The 19,776-nt window shown below is 44.0% G+C and overlaps 1 protein-coding gene across 2 annotated transcripts in view; it reads right to left on the minus strand.

Annotated features, from left to right (window-relative positions):
• Positions 1-19,776, minus strand: part of LOC130181076 (spectrin beta chain, non-erythrocytic 1) — a 99,578-nt gene that overhangs the window by 52,118 nt on the left and 27,684 nt on the right. The window contains exon 2 of one of the 2 annotated variants that reach the window (XM_056394837.1): positions 16,677-16,979. In XM_056394837.1, the coding sequence (XP_056250812.1) occupies positions 16,677-16,824 (148 nt within the window). In that variant the 5' untranslated portion in view covers positions 16,825-16,979. Of the gene's footprint in view, positions 1-7,047; positions 8,105-16,676; positions 16,980-19,776 lie in introns of those variants that run through there. The other variant, XM_056394836.1, reaches the window with a different exon arrangement.

Consider the following 19,776-nt stretch of genomic DNA (forward strand, 5'->3'; position numbering starts at 1 on the left):
TGCTGATCGTTTTTCCTTTCAGAGGATCTCGGACTGGGAGACCTGACGGGTGTTGTGTAGTTTTTATTTTTGTGCAACAGAAGCCGAGGATGAGAAGAAACATCCAGTTGATAAATTGTGACGTGTTTGCATCAGATTCGAATCCTGGTTTGTTCAAAGCTGCAGCTCTGCAGGAAGTTTATGACACAAACATGATGCAGCTTGTTTTTGACCTTCATTCAGAAAACACTAATGATCGCTCTCCCCCTCCTCTTCCTCGCTCTCTCTCTCTCTCTCTCTCTCTCTCCTCTCACTGACACATGAAGCTGTGTTTTGATTGGTGCAGAGAAGCTGAGTCAGACAGTGCAGCTAAAATCAGCTTCACCTGGCTCTGATTTCACTCAGGTTTCCACTTGAATTTACCTGACAACAGCAGATGAGCCTCAGGTAACAGCACAGGTAAACAGCCGACAGTTTGTTGGCAAGAGACACTCAAATAAACCGACAAGTCATTTTACAGTTACAAAACATGACTGATATGAATGGGACTCAGGATCAGCTCAGGCTGATCCTGACTGAGCTGATACATCACGTCATGTCACTCAAACTTCCTGACCATGGATTATGAAAAAAGTTCGATATTTATGGATTTTATGACTCATTATTATTATTATTATTATAATTTTATCTGTTGTCATGTTAGCATAGCCTCAGTTAGTTAGCTGTGGGCTACAGTTTGGCAAACTAGCACAAGTAAAAGTAGCTGAATTAGCAATCAGCAGCTGTGTTTGCAGTGAACACATGAATGCACAGACAACTGTCGCTGTTTCACTGTGAAACTGAAGCTAACGATGTGTGTTCACGTCTGTGTGTTCGGATTAGTCCCAGTTAGAAGTCGGAGACGGAGAGCAGAGTTTGACGGACAGGTGGACGCCCAGACCTCAGTCCTCCTCCTCCTGTCGGCTGAACTGGACCAAACCAAGACGCAGTAAAAGGACTTTGGATCGGGATCAACTCGAGCTCAACACAGTCCATAGTCTTCCAAGACCTCACACACACACAGATGCACAAATCATACATTAATACAACACACACACACACACACACTCTGATAAAAGCAGCCAAGCCCATTGAACATTTACATTCCTGCTGCAGGTCATTACAACACACCAGCGAGACCAGAGATAAGATCACATTCTCTGACACACACACACACACACACACACACACTCACACTCACACACACAAATCTAATAGTCACACCTGCTCACGCCAAAACCGTTCTATCACACTCTCATTGTCAAAACAGCTTTTATGATTAATAAAGTTTTAGTTTTAGTGTGTGTGTGTGTGTGTGTGTGTGTGTGTGTGTGCCTGCTGTTCCTTTCACACTCTGACAGCTGAATAAAGACTCCATGCCTCCCTCCTTCCTCTTTCTCTCTCTCTCTTCATGCTGCGTCTTCTAAAACTCGTCAGCAGACAAACAGGCTGTAAAACAGGCTGTAAAACAGGCTGTTCAGCGTCACGGTCAAAAACAAAACCACAGCTCATTTACAGAGCGGCCGTCTGTCGTCACTTAAACTCAACGCTGCCAATATAAATCAACTTTCCTTCATTACAGTCGGCATGTTAACTTTAACCAGAGTCTGTTTACTGCAGGACGAGTGTGTGTGTGTGTGTGTGTGTGTGTGTGTGTGTGACACTGTGATGCTAATGAAACAGCATCACAGTGTCACAGACATACATCATCATCATCATCATCATTATCATCTAAGAAGTTTCCTCCAGGTCACAGGGTTCAGTTCATCAGCTGACGCGTCTTCATCCTGAGCCGCAGGTTCTGATCCAACTCTTCGTCAATAATCAGAGAGACGGACGTTATTATCATTAACTTCAACTCATCTACTTTAAGTTTGAGACGGAGCAACATTTTGGTAACGACAGCAAATATTAAAAGAAGAAGAAGAAGAAGAAGGAGGAATATGACTGTTTGGTTTAATGGTTTCATTCTTCTATAAATCACAATATCAGTCAGTTTCTGCTTTAAATTCAATTTTATGACAAATTAATATCTAATCAACTTAATAATATGAATTTGAATCCTGTGGTTTTGCTGCAGGTTGTTCAGACCTCAAAGAAAGTGATTCAAGCTGCAGATGAAGTGACATCATCTCTTCATCTCTGAGGTTTCTAACTCCTGCTTTTTTTAAATAAATATCTGTGTTACTGATAACCTGAACTACTGAGGACACACACACACACACACACACACACACACACACTTTGTCATGACTTCTGTTTTTAGCTTTTTACTTTATAATGTTTGTTTCTGTCTCTCTGTGGGCTCAGATAAGCCCCGCCCCCTCTCTGCTGTTGTGAGCATGCTCAGTGGAGCGCTCCCATCAAAGAGGTCTTTCATCCTGCAGATCTGACACACACACACACACACACACACACACACACACACAGGGTGTTTCCCTGGTCTTCCTCACTCTGTATGAAAACACACAGCTCTTTCCTCAGACACTCGCTCATGTCAAACACTCTCTTTAACTGAACTTGCTGACCCATTTCACTAAGAGGATGGATGGAGGGAGGAAAGGAGGGGGGACAGGAGAAGGGGGGGGGGTAATGACAGCCGTTCGGCAGAATCTCATGAAACATTGATGAAGAAGAGGAGGAGGAGAAAGAGGAGAAGAGGAAGAGAGAGAGAGAGAGAGAGAGAGAGAGATGACAGTGTGGTTTATCTTCCAGACCATGTTAGACACACCCCTCCCCTCTATTAATCCTCACACACACACACACACACACACACACACACACACACACACAGCTCGGGGGGCTCCCAAACAACCGAGACGTCCTCTGATTGGCTGGCTCGGGACAACAGAAGCAGGAGAGGGGGATGCTGGTTGTGTGTGTGTGTGGGTGTGTGTGTGTGATTTCTGTTACATCTTCATATTTGAATCACCAATCAATAAACCTAATGGAGACGGGAGTGAAGCCCCGCCCACCTCGTGGCTGAAAACAAAGGCTCCTATTGATGGACAGGTCCGACAGGAAGTAACACCGGCCGCACGCTGAATTTAAAAATTGAAGTCAGTATTTGAAATCTTTGTTCAATCAGGTCGTCTGACTCAGAACGACATCTGTTTTTAAAGAAAGAGAAGAAGAAGAAAAGACGACCACAAAACAGAAATAACACGACGAGACACGATTAATAAGAGTCATAAAAAATATAATATAATAATAAAGATTTAAAATCCCTGAGGGGGATGAAGGACTGCAGTCTGAGGTTAAACTGATTCTCTGCTTCGATGATTTAAATGTGAAAAGAGACGTGAAGCAGTTTGATAGATGAATCCTGAGGCCATGGCGATGGCGCCCTTAAGACACAGATCAGTGATTACGAGTAAAACACAACGACGTAATGATGCAGTATGACGAGTCTGTGACGAGTGGAGGTCATGTGACGTGATGGAGTCGTTTACGTCTCTAACGTTTGTTTTCTATGTTTCAAATCATCATCATTTTATCCATCCATCCATCCGTAGATCTATTAATTACTAATTAAATATTAATCGTTTCTTCCCAGATCGTTACAGGTGGATTCTGGGAGTTGTAGTCCAGACAAACGGCGGCGATCAGCTCTGATCATCAAATATAATATCACAACAACTATCAGACGGGCCGAGGGTTACAGAGACTCTGAGTTCAACGTCTTCCTGGTGAATGAAGCTGAAATTGATCCCTGAGGCGTTTATCAGTCAGCTGCCAACAGGCCTCTGTAACTGAGACCTGCTCTGTATGAAAATCTCCCATGAGTCAGTTCAGCTGGCGATGTGACGACTCGTTGTCCTCCATAATTGCTTGAATTCTATCCGGGGACGTTCCGTCAATACCGGCCCTAATGAGGAGGAAGCGTCTCCTCGGCTCCTCCCTCCCTCGTCTGAACCGCACTAATCACCCGCCGCTTCCATATTCACCCCCCCGCTGGGAACTGAACCGCCGGCTCTTTCAGGATGCGAAGGTGCCGCTCTGAACCACTTGAGCCACACATGGATTTACGGCCTCCGAGCGCTCCGCGGCTTCCCCTCGTATGACCGCCCCCCCCCCCCCCTCGTATGACCGGCCCCCAGACCCATTTATCAGTCTGAGGGTCGTCTGCCGTGAGACGAGACGGGGATTCAAGGGACCGTCAGCGTTTCTTAAAGACCGCTGATGGTTCTGAGTTTGTGTCCTGACGGTAGTTTGAAGGTTTGATCTGTGGAGATAAAAACTGCTCTGTGACAATAATCACCTCCAGACGTCCCGTGAGTTAAAGGACTAAGAACGAGTGATGCACCGATTATCGGCCTGGTCCATGTTGGTTTAAACACTAAAACGCACCAAACACTTTCTTTCTCTGGAGAACGACTCGAGACAACTCCTTCGATTCAAATCATAACAAACGTAAAGAATCAAAACTCTCGTCCATTTCACATAAAAGCATCAAAACATCTGGAGAAACTTCTGAAACTAAAGCATCCATCAATAACCTCTGTGATCGCCGTCGCCTTCGGGTCCTGGAATGTGTCTGTTGAGCAATAAGTAAACCCGCCTTTACCTGGGCAGTAAAACTTATCACCTCAGGAACCTTAACGATGACACACCAGATAACCTGCTCCTCTTTAAAATCAACACATAAAGTCAAAGTCAAAAGACCCGTCGATGACACGACACAACATCTGTCCAGGAACCTCTGACAACACGGCGCTGAAGAATCCCGAGGCTCCAACTGGATCGAAGAAAAACCCGATCCATCTACAACTGACCCCGAGAGTTTACGGGACATTTCAAGATGCTCATTAATCTAAACGGCTCTTAGCTGACGGCCCCCACCTCCACCTGGCCTCCAGCCAGCGAGCTACTTTTAGAGAGGAGGAGGACGATGATGATGATGCTGAAGGTTTCTGGGCTTCATCACGTCGATGAGGCTCCATTAGTCTCCAGCTAAATTCAGCCTGCCGGTAAGTTTACACCAAAGTGTTTCTCCATTTAGTTTTAGCGTTAAATCCTTTTAATGATGATGATGATGATGAAGAGACTCTGACAGACAACACCAGAGGAGTCAGGTCTAAGTATTAAACAGTCGTCGTCTCTACTTTCATCTGGTCAGTGTATCTCGCAGATTTAAAGTGATTTAAATGTGTAAATAATTCAATTATCTCCTCTGATAAGAAACGTCCACTCTACATTTAAGTCTTAACACGCATCTCTTCTGCTACGTTTTCTCCTTTGATCGCCTTAAACAGAGACTTTCAGAATCTCTGCTGGACCTTGTTTTATTCTGAAACTCTGGGGTTGTGTTTTATTCTGAAACTATGGGGTTGTGTTTTATTCTGAAACTATGGGGTTGTGTTTTATTCTGAAAACTCTGGGGTTGTGTTTTATTCTGAAACTATGGGGTTGTGTTTTATTCTGAAAACTCTGGGGTTGTGTTTTATTCTGAAAACTCTGGGGTTGTGTTGTAGTCTGGATGGATAGAAAGTGAGACCTTTGTAAACGATGAGGTCACACCCACGGTCTCTCCTGATTGGCTGTCATCAGCCTGGACTACCAGTGGTGAATACTACATGATGATGAATGACAGTGTCACTGACCTTGTTGTCTTTGCAGCTGCTGTTCACTTACATTCTCTGTTTTAATGCTGCAACTGTCTTTGTGGGAGACAATCTACTTCCTGTTTACACCTGCTCGCACGTGCTCAGTGTACATGATTGGTCATGTGACATGTTTTCAGGCGGACGGGAGATTATTTTTGTTTTAAAATGAAGACGCAGTCGTGTGGTTGTTGCCTTCGTTTGATTAATTATCCTTTAAGAGATTAATTCTGTATCTGTGGAAGATTAATGTTCATTTACTTCAAGTTCAGTAAGTTTGTTTTTGATAAAAAGAGACACTGAAAACACATTTTCAGACTGAAGGAAGAGAAATAAACGTCTTTTACGGCTCTTACGTTTGAAAACTGAAACTGGAGGCTTTTCTAAATATATTTGCGTGTGTTTAAAGAGACGAGCAAATGTTTGCAGACTTCACTGACAGTCCAAGAGTAAACAACAGGCTCCATCTTGGATCAGGTGAAAGGTCGAGTGGATGTTGATCTAAATTTGTGAAAACTCTTATTCTTGAAAATCACAAGTCGCAGGAGAGAAGACGAAGAGGAAGAGGAAGTCTCACCCTGTTCAAACTTTAACAGAACTTTTTCAGAATAAAACGGGTTGATGTTGTTTAAATTGTGAAGGAGAGAAAGTTTAATCAAGTTAAAGTACTTCCTGTCTGTTTGTTCAGGGTTATCGATGAACGGATGATCTATTAAAAGAAAAAATGAGCAACAGGACGTGTGTCAGCGAGCTGACACCCAGCTGATCACAACTCTCTGACAGAATCTGGGTGTGGGAGCTGAAACAGCACGTCACCCATCAGCAGCCTCCCTCCCCGCTGCCCTTCAGCAAGGCACTGAATACCCAGCAGCCCCGGCGCAGCTGATCAGCGTTATCAGAGCAGGGCTGTGTGTGCAGCAGGGAGGGGCTGAAACTCTGAGTTTACTGAGATAAAGTCAGAGCAGCTGAATCATCCACAACGACTCTGATTTCACTTCAGATTCAACATCAACTCAACCACAGAAAGTTCAGTAGATTCTTTCAAACTTTTCTAACGTTTCATCCGGTTTTCTTACTTTTCTTCATCTGCAGACTGAATCTGTATTAAAGTGTAAAAACTGAATTAAAGTGGATTCAGCTGCAGGTTTTTGTGACTTTCTTGAAACTTATTTTTCTCTGTTCAAACTGATTTAAGAAGCTGCTGCTGCTTCTCTCCTGCGGCTCACGGGAGGTTTTTCTGGCTCAGACTCTCGACCTCCTGAAGCTGTTTCTAGGAATTCAAGCCTCTTTCTACTGTTTCACTCCCTCCGTGTCACTGTGTCTGGTTAAGCTGCAGAATGTGTTGCAACCAAAACCGCCATCACTCCTTCCCCCTGTTCCCTCTCTGGGAACATTTCCACGGCTCCCGTCTGCGCCATGTTCTTACCTTGAAGCTGTTTGAACCTCCCCTCCAGCTGGTTGTAGTTGAAGGCGGCCTGCCCGGAGAATCCGGGGCCGGGGCTGAGGCTCGGGCTCGGACCCAGGCCGGGGCTGGCGGGGTGGGACGGGCCGGGCCCGCCCGACGACGGCGACAAGGGGCCGGCGTAGTCTGAGGCTGGGGAGAGCGGGCCGGGGGACAGGGGGCCGGGGAGGCCGGCGGCGGTGGCGCTCTGAAGCTCCATGATGAAACTCCAAAGAGGATTGTGGGTTATTCAGACGAGACGAGGCATCGAGGAGACGCCCCCCCCTCCCACGCAAGAAAATATCAGGATTCCCGACTGATCAACCAGGTTCCAGGTGAACGTGCGACAGGAAACCAGAGCGAGAAGCTCGGGTTTCTGCAGGACCGAGTCTAGATGTTCAGTCGGAACAGATGAGCAGAGAGAAGCTCGGGTTCAGGTTCCAACAGGATTAAGTTGCGTCCAGAAGAATAAACTTCAGTTTACAGATGAATCAATGAGTTTCTCAGAGGATGAACTAATCTCAAATTATATAAACCTGAGTTTCAAAAGCACAACAGCATCTGACCTCGTAGAGAAATAATCCCAGTTTCAGCTGAGAGAGGAAGACTCACGCTTCTTCTTCACTCTCCCGAGACAGCGCAGGATGGAGAGGGCGAGAGACACAGGACATGAACTGCAGAGTGTCTCTCTCTCTCTCTCTCTGTGTTTCAGCAGTGTGGAGGCAGAAGTCGCTGGCTCAGCAGACGCACCGCGGCGACGGTGGCATCATCACGCTTCTGTTTTCTCTCCATCCATCCATCCATCTGTCTTCAGTGATCACACCTTCCCTCCGCTCAGGAGTCCTCCACCCATCCTCCGTTAAAACACACACACACACACACACTCTCACACACACACACTCCTCGCATGGAGAACCGGCACAATGAAAAGGTGGAGCAGACGGCGCTGCAGCGACAGACAGAAACAGAGGGAGAGAGAGGGAGAGATGGAGGGAGGTAGAGAATGAAAGCGTGGGTTTGTCCTCCGGTGTGCAGCAGCAGCAGCAGCAGCTCAGACACTGAAAACACCTTCAGATGGAGGGAGAGTCCAGGGGGGGAGGGGCCGCCAGCAGCAGCAGCTACTCCTCCCAACGGCCAATCACAGCCCTCGCTTTTAGCAATGATGTCATTGGTCATTAGCATAAGGGGCGGAGAGAGAGGAGGGCGAGAGAGAAAGACAAACAGAGGGAGAGAGAGAGAGAGAGCTGAAAGAGCGTCTCTGTTCACACTGAAGATACAAAAAAGGTTTTTACCACAAATATGAAGATGAAGATTAATAATGTGTTTAAAGTTAAAAGGATTCTGATTCGTTCTGCAACACATTTATATACTGATAGAGATTTCACTTCTCTTCTTCCACCTTTGATTTAAAGTGATTTAACTGTGTTTATGTTTGTTTAGCTGCACTGTTGTGTTCTGCATTTCAACTTTATGAGAGGATCATGTGAAAATCTTCACTCTGCTTCATCTAATTCATCCTGACACTTCTTCATGCTAATAAAGCTGATGAAGAGAACAGAGAGGGGAGGGGTCGTCCTGAGAGAAAGGAAACAGGGTGGAGGGTGTGTGTGTGTGTGTGTGTGTGTGTGTGTGTGTGTGTGTGTGTGTGTGTGTCTCTCTCAGGATTCCTGAGTCTCTCTCCGAGCTCATCGCTCACATGCAGACGCCCAAACATCCTGAGGCTCTAATATTAGAGCCTGTTGTGGAGATGTTCTTCCTGTCTGAGCCTCGCTAGCACTTCCTGTTTGATCCTGCTGTCCATCAACAACACACACACACACACACACACACACACACACACACACACACACACACACACACACACACACACACACACACACACACACACACACACACACACACACACACACACACACACACACACACACGATCTGCAGGTTTGGGAAGTCCGAAAATTAAAAGACCACACGGACGAAAACTGAGCGGAGGAGGAGAAGCTTCACTTCCTGCATCACTGACCTCACACAACCAACGGAGAGGAGGTGAAAGGTCAGAGGTCACGGCATCAAGACAATACACGGAACAAATATTCATGTGACCCTGAAATAACAGCAGCCGACAGGAGACTGAAACCTGAACGTGTCGGACGAAACACACAGAAGATTTTACTGTAAAGCACAAAGTCAATAATGATTGTTGATTATTTGGATCAATAATTCCAGTTATTGAAAGTAAAAGTATGAAGAAGTAATTTAAGTTTTTCACATCAGCAGCAGGTGGTGAAAGTGAGGACGTCTCCACGCCCTCGTTCTTCCTTTGAAGTTTTTGCATGATACTGAAACTTTTCTTTCACTTCTCCTTCTCTTGTTAAATCACAGTCACAAACACGACCTTTGACCTCATGATTAAAAAGGCGCCAACTCCACCCAGAGACGGTTTTTAGTCTGGCAGATCATTACAGAGAGACACCAGGACAGCGGATCAGAGTCCGAGATCTTTACGGGACGAGGTCTGAAGCGTCACCGTCGCTCTGACGTCACTGATCTGGTTTTCTGCTGGTGAACCTGGTTCAGCGTTTAGCAGCTAAAGAGCCTGAGAAAAGATCCTGAATCAGTAAAACTTTACTGTCTGTTGCAAGGTGACGCAACATAATATGGGGCCTTAAATTCTAGATTAGGTATCAGCGAGTTTACGAACTGATCCGATACTGTGTAATTCATTAATAAACTTTATAGTTTCACACCCGATAAAACAGCAGTTTCCCCAGAAATCAGTTCTTCTTCGCTGATCTAAAACAAGCGGAAACCTCCAGGCTGAAAAGTGCTAAAAGCTGCAGTTCCTCTAACGACCACTAGAGTCTGGCTCCAACAGTGAGTCAGTCCCCATAGACTCCCATGTTAAAATGTCCAACTTTACAGCAGAAATAAACATGTTTACAGCCTGGTACAAAAACTGTTTTGGTCTCTAGAGCTAATTTCCTCCTTAGAGACAACTTTTGTATTAGCTGGGAGTTCGGAGGCGGAGTCAGACACTGCCAAGTTGGCGGCGGTGGAGCAGCTCTCTCTGAGCTTCAGCAACCTGTGGGTGACGTCAGAGGCGACGTCCATCTTTGTTTACAGTCTATGTTCTAAAAACAGTCGCGCTGTGCAGCTGCTGTTTTAAAGCAGCGAAGAAGAAGATGATTTCCTGAAAATATTGCAGCATTAGCCGTTAGCAAAACAACAGCAAAACGCCACCAGTAAAAAGGCAAAGTGTAAAGTTTGCAAGGTTTTAATTTGGAGGGGTGCAGGAAGTTACAGTGAAGGATGTTTACTGTGCATCACCCTCCTCTTCCTCTCCTCATGTCTCTGCCGTCAGTCGCCAAATTAAAACGACGTCTCACAGAGGAATCTTGTGTTACGCCCAATGACACAACCTCACGCTAACGAAGCTTCCTGATTTGCCCAAATGACAATGTCTCAACCAGAAATGGCCTCGGCTCCCAGATCAGCCATGGGTGCAGAGGGCAAAGGTCAGAGGTCGCAGCAAACGGAGAACAGATGGAGGGAACGTTTCTGCAGCTGATAGAGACCGACAGGGTTCTTTATGTTCTGTTGAGAATCTGTACGACAACACGTTCTGTCCTGCCGGCTCGCAGCCCGCATGCTAAGCGTCACGCCGTGTTTCCTGCCATCATCTGGCTTCCTCGTGGTTCGTCCCCTGAGGGCGACGCCGGCGACAAACCAAACGCACCATTCATCCAGCCGGAGCAGAGTCGCAGCGCTCAGAGTGGACGCCTCGGGGACGAGTTCACTCCTCACTGGGGGAGAAGCTGCTGCTCAGACCTGTTGTTCTAATATATCTTATTCCATCATCATCAGCTACCCACAGTAACAGAGCCGGTGGTGCGTTCAGGGCCCAAACTTGTGTCACTGCAGTGGTGAATTTCACACCGACACGCCGCCTCAGCCTCCTGACCACACAAAGACATTCCTGTGAGGTCAGAGCGCCAGCAGCAGCAGCAGCAGCAGCAGCAAGACAACGGCGGCCATGTTGGAGGTAAACAGTCTGACTGACGAGGTGATGAACACGTACAGGAAGTTCGTTACAACCACTGCTCAAAACCAACAGATAATAAAATATTACGATCTGGAAACTGGAAAATATTCACAAACAGAAAACTGGTTCATTTTTATTCATATTACGACTCATCTGCTGCTGAGAGTCGGAGCGGGTTCGTTTCCTCTTAGAGAAGAAAGAAAAAGAACAAAATGAACTGATAGAAAGACACAACCAGCCAGGATGAAAGAATCTGTATAAATAAATAAAGAGAAGAAGAAGAAGCTTCTTTACTTTCACTTTCTCTGATGTTGTAAAACCACACACAGTCAACCATTAAAAAAACAGACACACCAACATTCCCAGCATTCCACCATCTGGTCCTCTGAACAGGAAGTGTGTGTGTGTGTGTGTGTGTGTGTGTGTGTTGTGTGTGTGTGTGTGTGTGTGTGTGTGTGTGTGTCTCTCTCTCTCTCTGTGGGGAACCTGGACTGTTCCTGGTTCTAATTACTGACTGGTTGACTGAGTCATTGTCACTTTAAAGCTTCACTCCACATTTCCACCTCCTCTATTGTAATTCCATCAATAACTTATAATCGAATAACTAATAATCACGACACGTATCAATACTGATTGAGTTGTTGTAACATCCATATAAACCGTTTAAACAGTGAAGCTCTTGCTGCCTCTGGCTTCATTTCACTGGTTTTTAAACTTTATATAAAAACCAACCTGCAGTGACTTCAACTCGTGGTTTTCATTGTTCAATATTGATTAATCCATTGATTGTTTGTTTGATTCACTATTTAATTTAGATTAAATGTCGATTTACAGGCACAAACAGAAAAAAGCAGAAAATCCACACGTGAAAACAAGAGATAAATAAAAATGGAAACTACGGAAGCCCTGAGGCGCCAGAGAAATCTTGTTTTTGTTTTTTGCATCTGTGAAAAAACAAGTTCGGAGAGGTAATTTATTTTATTTTAATTTAATTTAATTTAATTTAATTTATTTTATTTTGGGAAGAAAATTTTTCTATTTTGCGTTTTTTTTTTTTTTTGTGGAAATTCGGGTCTTGTTTTCATGAATGAAAAAAACAAAAACCTAAAAAAAAAAAAAATAAATAAAAGTCCCTCAGGGCTTCCGTAGTTTTATTATCTAGAGTTGTTGATCTGTTCTTGGAGCATAAACTGGTTTGATTTTACATGAACCAGCTGATCTGACATCATAACAATTTCTGGCAAATTAAAAATCAGCTGACACCAGAAACCCGACAGCGTTGCGGCGTTCAATCCAACTCGTATTAAATAAGAAATATGACGACGTGATTGACATGATATTATATTTGTTTATAAACGAACTGGCGAGCTGAGACCAGAAATAATAAATAATCATTTTTACAAAAAGCCGAATGTTTAATGTTGTAGTTTAAACTACAACTACCAGGAGTTTCACCTGGACTCACTTCCTGGTTCCACCTTCAGAGTTATTTCCAGCTGCTCTAAAAACAGAAACCGACGAGTTTCCAGAAACACCTCAAGGCTTCAGCCGAGGTCCTGACAGGTCGATGGACGTTAGCGGCCATGTTTAAAGTACTGATCCTCCTCAACGTGAACTGGGCCGAGTGTCGATCCTGTTTCCTCTCTCCTCAGTTTGACGTCAAGGTTGATTCTCTGAACTCGACTTCTTTATGTTTAGCAGCAAATACTGAAAAATAAGTAACACTCAGACTCTGTTTAGATTATCTACTGCAGCTTTATCTGTCATGAAGTCAGTGCGCACACACACACACACACACACACACACACACACACACACACACACACACACACACACACACACACAGCGTCCAAGAAAGCCACCCACACTCAGCAAACACACACTCCTTCTGTCTCTGTAAGTAGATCTGCCCGCGTTTCCATGGAGACCGGCGGTTTTGTGTTTCCCAGGATATCATATGGAGGCGTAACACACACTTGGCTTTGGCTACACACACGCACACACACACACACACACACACACACACGGGCTGACAGCAGCAGTGGATGTTCAGGTCTCAGCATCAGTTTTCAGACGTCGGAGCAGGTGAAGAGTCGAAGGTTTAACTGAAAGTGAAGCTGACTAATAACGGAACAGTCCAACAGGTTTGGGCCATGGTTCTCCTTCGTTGCTATAGCGACGGCTCACGAGAAACGTCTCCTCCTCCTCAGTTGGTGGTTTTAGAAGCGGCCATATTGAAAGTATAAAACAGAGACGACACAGCGAGCGGTGAACAGACGTCGGGCGGGTGATGATGACACAGTGGTGACCATTCTCTCTGACCAATCAGCAGTCACCTCAGCTCACCTGGAACCTCAGAGGAAGTGATGTCACATCCTGTCGTTGCAGAAAGGGATGATCCTAATGTTTTGTCTTTGTGGAATCTTTGGTGATTTATTGATCACATGACGGATCAATGAATTGGATACAAGCAAATTTTAAAAAAAAGCCGGAGACGTGTTTTAATGTTGATCATCCATCAAACACAGAGACGTTCAGTCAAAACTGATAGAAAAACAACAACTGATCGATGATCACAATCAGTTTTCCGTCTGTCTAATCAATCAACTCAATCACCGCTTTAACAGTTTTATCTCTGCTCTGCTTATTACTGACACCTCTTCTGTTACTGCAGATAACACTACACAGTTACTATAGCAACTAAAACAGTTTCAGCTGCTGCGATCACGGTTAAAACTTTATTTAAACAAACAGCTTCCTGATCTGCTGCTGCTCCGTTCTGCTGTTCAGCTCGTTAACGGCACAAACAAAGACTCTGTTTGTAATCAAAGGAGTGAGGACAAGGACACACACACACACACACACACACACACACACACACACACACACACACACACACACACACACACTCTGCCTGTATCAAATACAGTGCTAATTCAATGTCATCACCCCACACATCCTCCAGCCTGCTGAGCTCAGCAGGAACAGGAAGAGGCTGCAGGAGGAGGAGGAAGAGGAGGAGGAAGAGCTGGACGTTCAGCCTGTGTCCGCACTGCAACAGCTACGTCTGAAAACAACAGTCGGCCAACAGCTCACACTGTGACTGTGCTGGGTGGCTGCCTTCAAAATAAAGGGTCACACAGAGAAAGTATATCATGATGCCTTTAGTTTTATTACTGTCGTTACGACTCGCACAACAGCAATGGTTTTATGTTATATATTATATACACACACACACACACACACACACATATATATGTATACATATATATATATATATGTATGTATATATATAATATATATATATATATATATATATGTATACATATATATATATATATATATAATATATATATATATACATATATATATATATACATATATATATATATATATATATATATACATATATATATATATATATATATATGTATACATATATATATATGTATAACTACAGAACATGTAACCAGAGTTTGAAATACACACTGACCGACTGTCACTGGTTTAAAAGGCCCTGAATGTCTCTCTCTAAACATCCAGCTGTTATCTTAGGTCATTGAACACAACATTAGGCTAAAGCTGGAGCTGAAGCCACAACTATCAATTAATCCGCAGAATATTTTCTGGATTATTGGTTCAGTTCAGATCAGTTCAGTTTCCTGTCGTATAAAATAAATAAAAAATTCAACCATCATCATTAAAAATTACTGAAAGAGTTAATTGATTATCATTGTATCTGCTGATTCATTTTCACTAATCGATTAATCAACAAATCAATGCTGGAATTTAAGTGTTAGATTTTACACATTAGATCTGAGTGAAATATTTTAAAGTTGGTTTATAATAGTTTTATAAAGTATTTTAACACAACTGATCATTTCTCCCACTAAAGGCCTGCTTCACCTTCTTACCTTTAAAATAACTCTCACACACACACACACACACACACACACACACAGAGACACTCACACACACACAGAGACACTCACACACACACACAGACACTCACACACACACACAGACACACAACACACACACACACACACACACACACACACACACACACAGAGACACTCACACACACACAGAGACACACACACACACACACACACACACACACAGAGACACTCACACACACACAGAGACACACACACACACACACACACACAACACACACAATGCACTCCTGCATATTTAACACTGGTGTGAATTATTTAGTGAAGTGAGACACTAGTGGATCGGTCGGCCATCAGGGTAAAAACAGCAGGAGGAGAGAGAGATAGAGATAGAGTTACTTTGACACACACACACACACACACACACAACACACACACACACACACACACACACACACACACACACTTAATGTATGTGATGTCAATTTGTTTCTAATGATCTTAAGACGTGGAGCCACTTGTGATGGGAACATGTTCTTATTTTACAGAGTAAATGACTAATTAAAGAAATATTTGAGAGATTAAATCTGAAGACAAATACACACAATAAACTTTGGATTTGCGTATTTTACACAAACCACTAATTTATTCACTTAAAACATTTTCCTTCCATTTCCAAAACCTTCAGCTATAATTCACCTGCAGTTTTTCCACCTGACCCGAGGAGGGAGCTGCTGTCACAGTGCTAGCTCCTGATTGGCTCAGCCAGGGACGGTGTCATCATGATGGACAACATGTTCACTGCCAACTGTCAATTAACCGACTGACTAACGAGGTCAACAGCAGAATATGAGAACGAGAGATGTTTCATTCCACCTCCATCCTGTCCCTCCAATCACAGCCTGAAGCTCGTTAATGAGACTCGTTATCTCCAGATCACTTTAACTGCTCTACACCAGACTACATGAGAAAAAAAACACACGTTTACACTCACAACGAAACTAAAATCAAACGTTTTCATTTTCACACAGAGATTCTTCTTGTCGTCACTCCTATTGTTCCAGGTTTCATTGTTCTCTGTGCCGACAAACTGCAACGCCACGGCTTCTCAAAGCATTCAGACTCCCACTGAGTAAACACACATGCACACGCGCACACGTGCACGCACACACACACGCGCACACACACACACACACACACACACACACACACACAGACACACACACACACACAGACACACACACACAGCAGTGAAAGCCCAGATCTGTAGAAATGTCTCCCGTTATTCAAACAGTTTAACTAATCCAGACTTTCATGGTGTTAGCCAGATAATCTGATCTCGTTAACTTCCATCCTGCTAATTTGCTTCTTTTAACTCAAAACAAAAAGAAACATAAGAACACTTCCGCTATTGTCGCTTTGCATGCTGGGAAAGTTCCCAAAAACACCTAAAATCATGTGCCTGCAATCACATGATCAGCTCTCGGCCAATCATATGAAGGCTCGTGGTCTCAACTCTCTCTGAACCCGGGTTCAACAGATCAATCCTCAAACTGCCAAAACCAAAGTAGCTGAGTGAGAATTAACAGGATTGTTTTAGCCCGATTACATCACGTTAGCCTGGATTAGTTCATCTGAGGATCAGTACACCATCCGTCCATCTGTTGGCCGTCCTACCTGCGAGGGCTTTGATGCGCGAGCGCTCGAACAGACGGGCCGAGCTGTTCTCATTGTCCCAGTCGTCGGCGTCCCAGCGGTTGTTGACGCCGTCGCTGTACTGCTGCTGGATCTCCATGTGGTCGTAGTCCGCCGCTACCGACGTCATCTTGACCTCGACGCGACTCCGCCCCCCAGCCGCCTCCGCTGCTGCCGCCTCCGAGTCCTTCCACCTGGTGCCTGCTGCCGTTGGCGACGGGACCCTCGACCCTCACACACACTCAGACCGGCTCTGACTGGCAGGCCGAGAGGCTCGTCCACAACCTGCACACACCACAACAGAGAGAGAGAGAGAGAGAGAGAGAGAGGGAGAGAGAGAGAGAGAGAGAGAGAGAGAGAGAGAGAGATGTGTTAGAAGAGTCTTTTATTCTCTATAAAACACCATCATCACCAATATGTTTTATTCTTTTAATTGATTAATTGTTGTCTCAAGAATATCAGTAAATAAACACATCAGACAGAGTGTCTTCAACCGCACAGCTCACAAGAAGAAGAAGAAGAAGAAGAAGAAGAAGAAGAGTCTCAGGTTTACTGGTTTGCAGCAGTGTCTTATTGTACATTATTACTATTATTAAACACCACAAACTCAAATCCTGTCTGAGCTGAACATGTGTCAGAGCAGCAGGCCTGTGGACGTCATGTGACCGTGACTCTGCTCTCTCATTGGCTGCAGACTGTTACAGCCTCTTCCTGATCTGCAACAACTTCATCTCTAACCTGAGAGAACGCTGCCCCCCTCTGGTCACAACCCGTTACTGCAAGAGCTGAGAAACTATGACGACAACACACACACACACACACACACACACACACACACACACACACACACACACACAGCTCTGAGGCGTTCAGGGACAGCTCAACAACAGTAGGACTACAAACAGTAGATATTTGTTTTCAGGCTGCATTATTTTCATTATTGATTATTTAAGAAAATACATTTCCTATTTATGGATTCATCTTTCAGTCTATAACATGTCAGAAAATATAGAAATGAAAAATATGAATAAGTTCTGGGCGACTGAGACGATGCCTTCAATGACCTGCTGTCTCCAACCAACAAATTCAAATTCTGACATTGTGTCAAAATAGCTGCTGATTATTTTCCCTTTGATTAATCCACAAATTGCTGCAGCTGTAATGAGTTTACACATTTCATCAGATCCCTGAAATCTTTCATGATGATCCTGAACACGTTTCATTATCAATTCATTAGTATTTCGTGCTCGTTAAATGTGGAGAATGAGAATCTGATGTATAATTAAACTCGTCACATTAATGCTAATGACAGCAGCTTGGTCCATGTCCTGAGGGTTTTCTGACACAGTGGTGACATCAGACACCAGTGGCTGATGGGTAATGCAGCCTCATGTCCACACAACAAGAAAAACAAGAATTTCTGACCACAGAAGAAGAAGCAATTAAATGCAGCGAGAGGAGACGAAGAGTAAGAGCTGCTGTTGATCAGAAGTGTGGTGCACTGTGTTTTAAATTGCAGATGGTGCGTTCGCTGACACTGAAGGAGTCGGGACAAACAGAGAACATGGAGTCAGCAGCACGAGTCAGCACAGCCAGTCTGTTCAGATCCTGCAGACGGCAGACAGGACGAGAGATGAGGTGATAACAGGAAGTCGAGGAAGTCGAGATGATGATCAGTCCTTATTTTAACAATCAATAGATCAATTAATACTGAAAATGATTAGTCAATAATGACAGGAAATTAATCAGCGACTATTTTAAGCTGATAAGTCCAGAGCTGAAATAACGAACTGATTAATCGATTAGTTAATTAAAACAAAATGAATCACTTCCAGCGCCACGTCCGTTTCAATCAGCTATTTTTCTTCCTCTATATATATTAATGTATTTATGGAATGTATATTTATATATTAACATTCTGGGGGTTGAACCTCAACAAAATCAACAACGGGAAGAATCGTGATCTGCAGCTCTTCACTCGTTGATTCTCAGACGTGAAGATTTGCTGCTTTTCTTTAAGTTTGTGACTTTTGATCAAAACCAAAATTTATTTTTATTTTCTGTTGCTTTATAAAGAGAAAATAATCTTTAGTTGCAGAAATGTAGTTGGTAAAGTTCAGATCTGCTCCCTGACTCCCCCCTCTCTGGCTCCGCCCACTGACGTTTAACCTGACCAATGACCAATTTATTTCCGCCTCTGGAGAGTCTGCAGAGCAAAACCCGTTTCTTTAAACAGATACACACTGATACTGTGTGTGTGTGTGTGTGTGTGTGTATCTGCTGCCACCCACTTGCAGCTCAACAACCAGTCAGGCTGAAGCTGCTTGTGTTGCTACGCTAAAAATACGTTGCCACTGGGACCCTGACTGTGTGTGTGTGTGTGTTTGTGTGTGTATGTGTGTGTGTGTGTGTGTGTGTGTGTGTGTGTTGCCGGAGTGAGGCTAACACAATGTGCACTCACGCAGAAGCGATAAAGCACACGGATGCACAGAGACACACACACCAGCCACAGAGTCATGGCAACACACACACAGAGCTTTCAGAAAGTGTGTCATGGCAGGGCAGCGAGATGAGCGAGGAGGGCGAGAGATATTCAATACCACCAGGACTGGAAGAGAGAGAGAAAATACTATCCGTTCTTTCTGACACTTTCCTGTTTAGTGAAATCATTTCATCAGCTTTCATTCATTTGTCTTTGATTCTTTTAGTTTTCAACGACTTTATAATTAAAAAATGTCAGAAAAGAGTGAAAACAGATTCATCACAAATGTCTGTTTATATCCGACAAACCGTCCGAAACCAAAAGATGATCGTTCTGAAAACTTCAGAAAACAGAAAGAAATCCTCAGAGAAAATTTCCTTTTTGTTCTAATATGATAAAAGTGATGCGACGCTGCAGAGGAGGAAAGTTTTTGAGCTTCTTGTTTCCTCCAGCAACACGAGGAATCAGCTGCTGTGGTGTTTGTGTCCAGCTGATCAAACTAGATCCAGTATTTTCTCTCTTTTAGCTTCATTTTTGGTGCTTTAAGATCCTCCTGACTATAACCACAGACCTGAACACACAGACGGGAAACACACACGA

The sequence above is a fragment of the Seriola aureovittata genome, chromosome 14 (genome assembly GCF_021018895.1).
Source record: "Seriola aureovittata isolate HTS-2021-v1 ecotype China chromosome 14, ASM2101889v1, whole genome shotgun sequence".
Classification (NCBI taxonomy): domain Eukaryota; kingdom Metazoa; phylum Chordata; class Actinopteri; order Carangiformes; family Carangidae; genus Seriola; species Seriola aureovittata.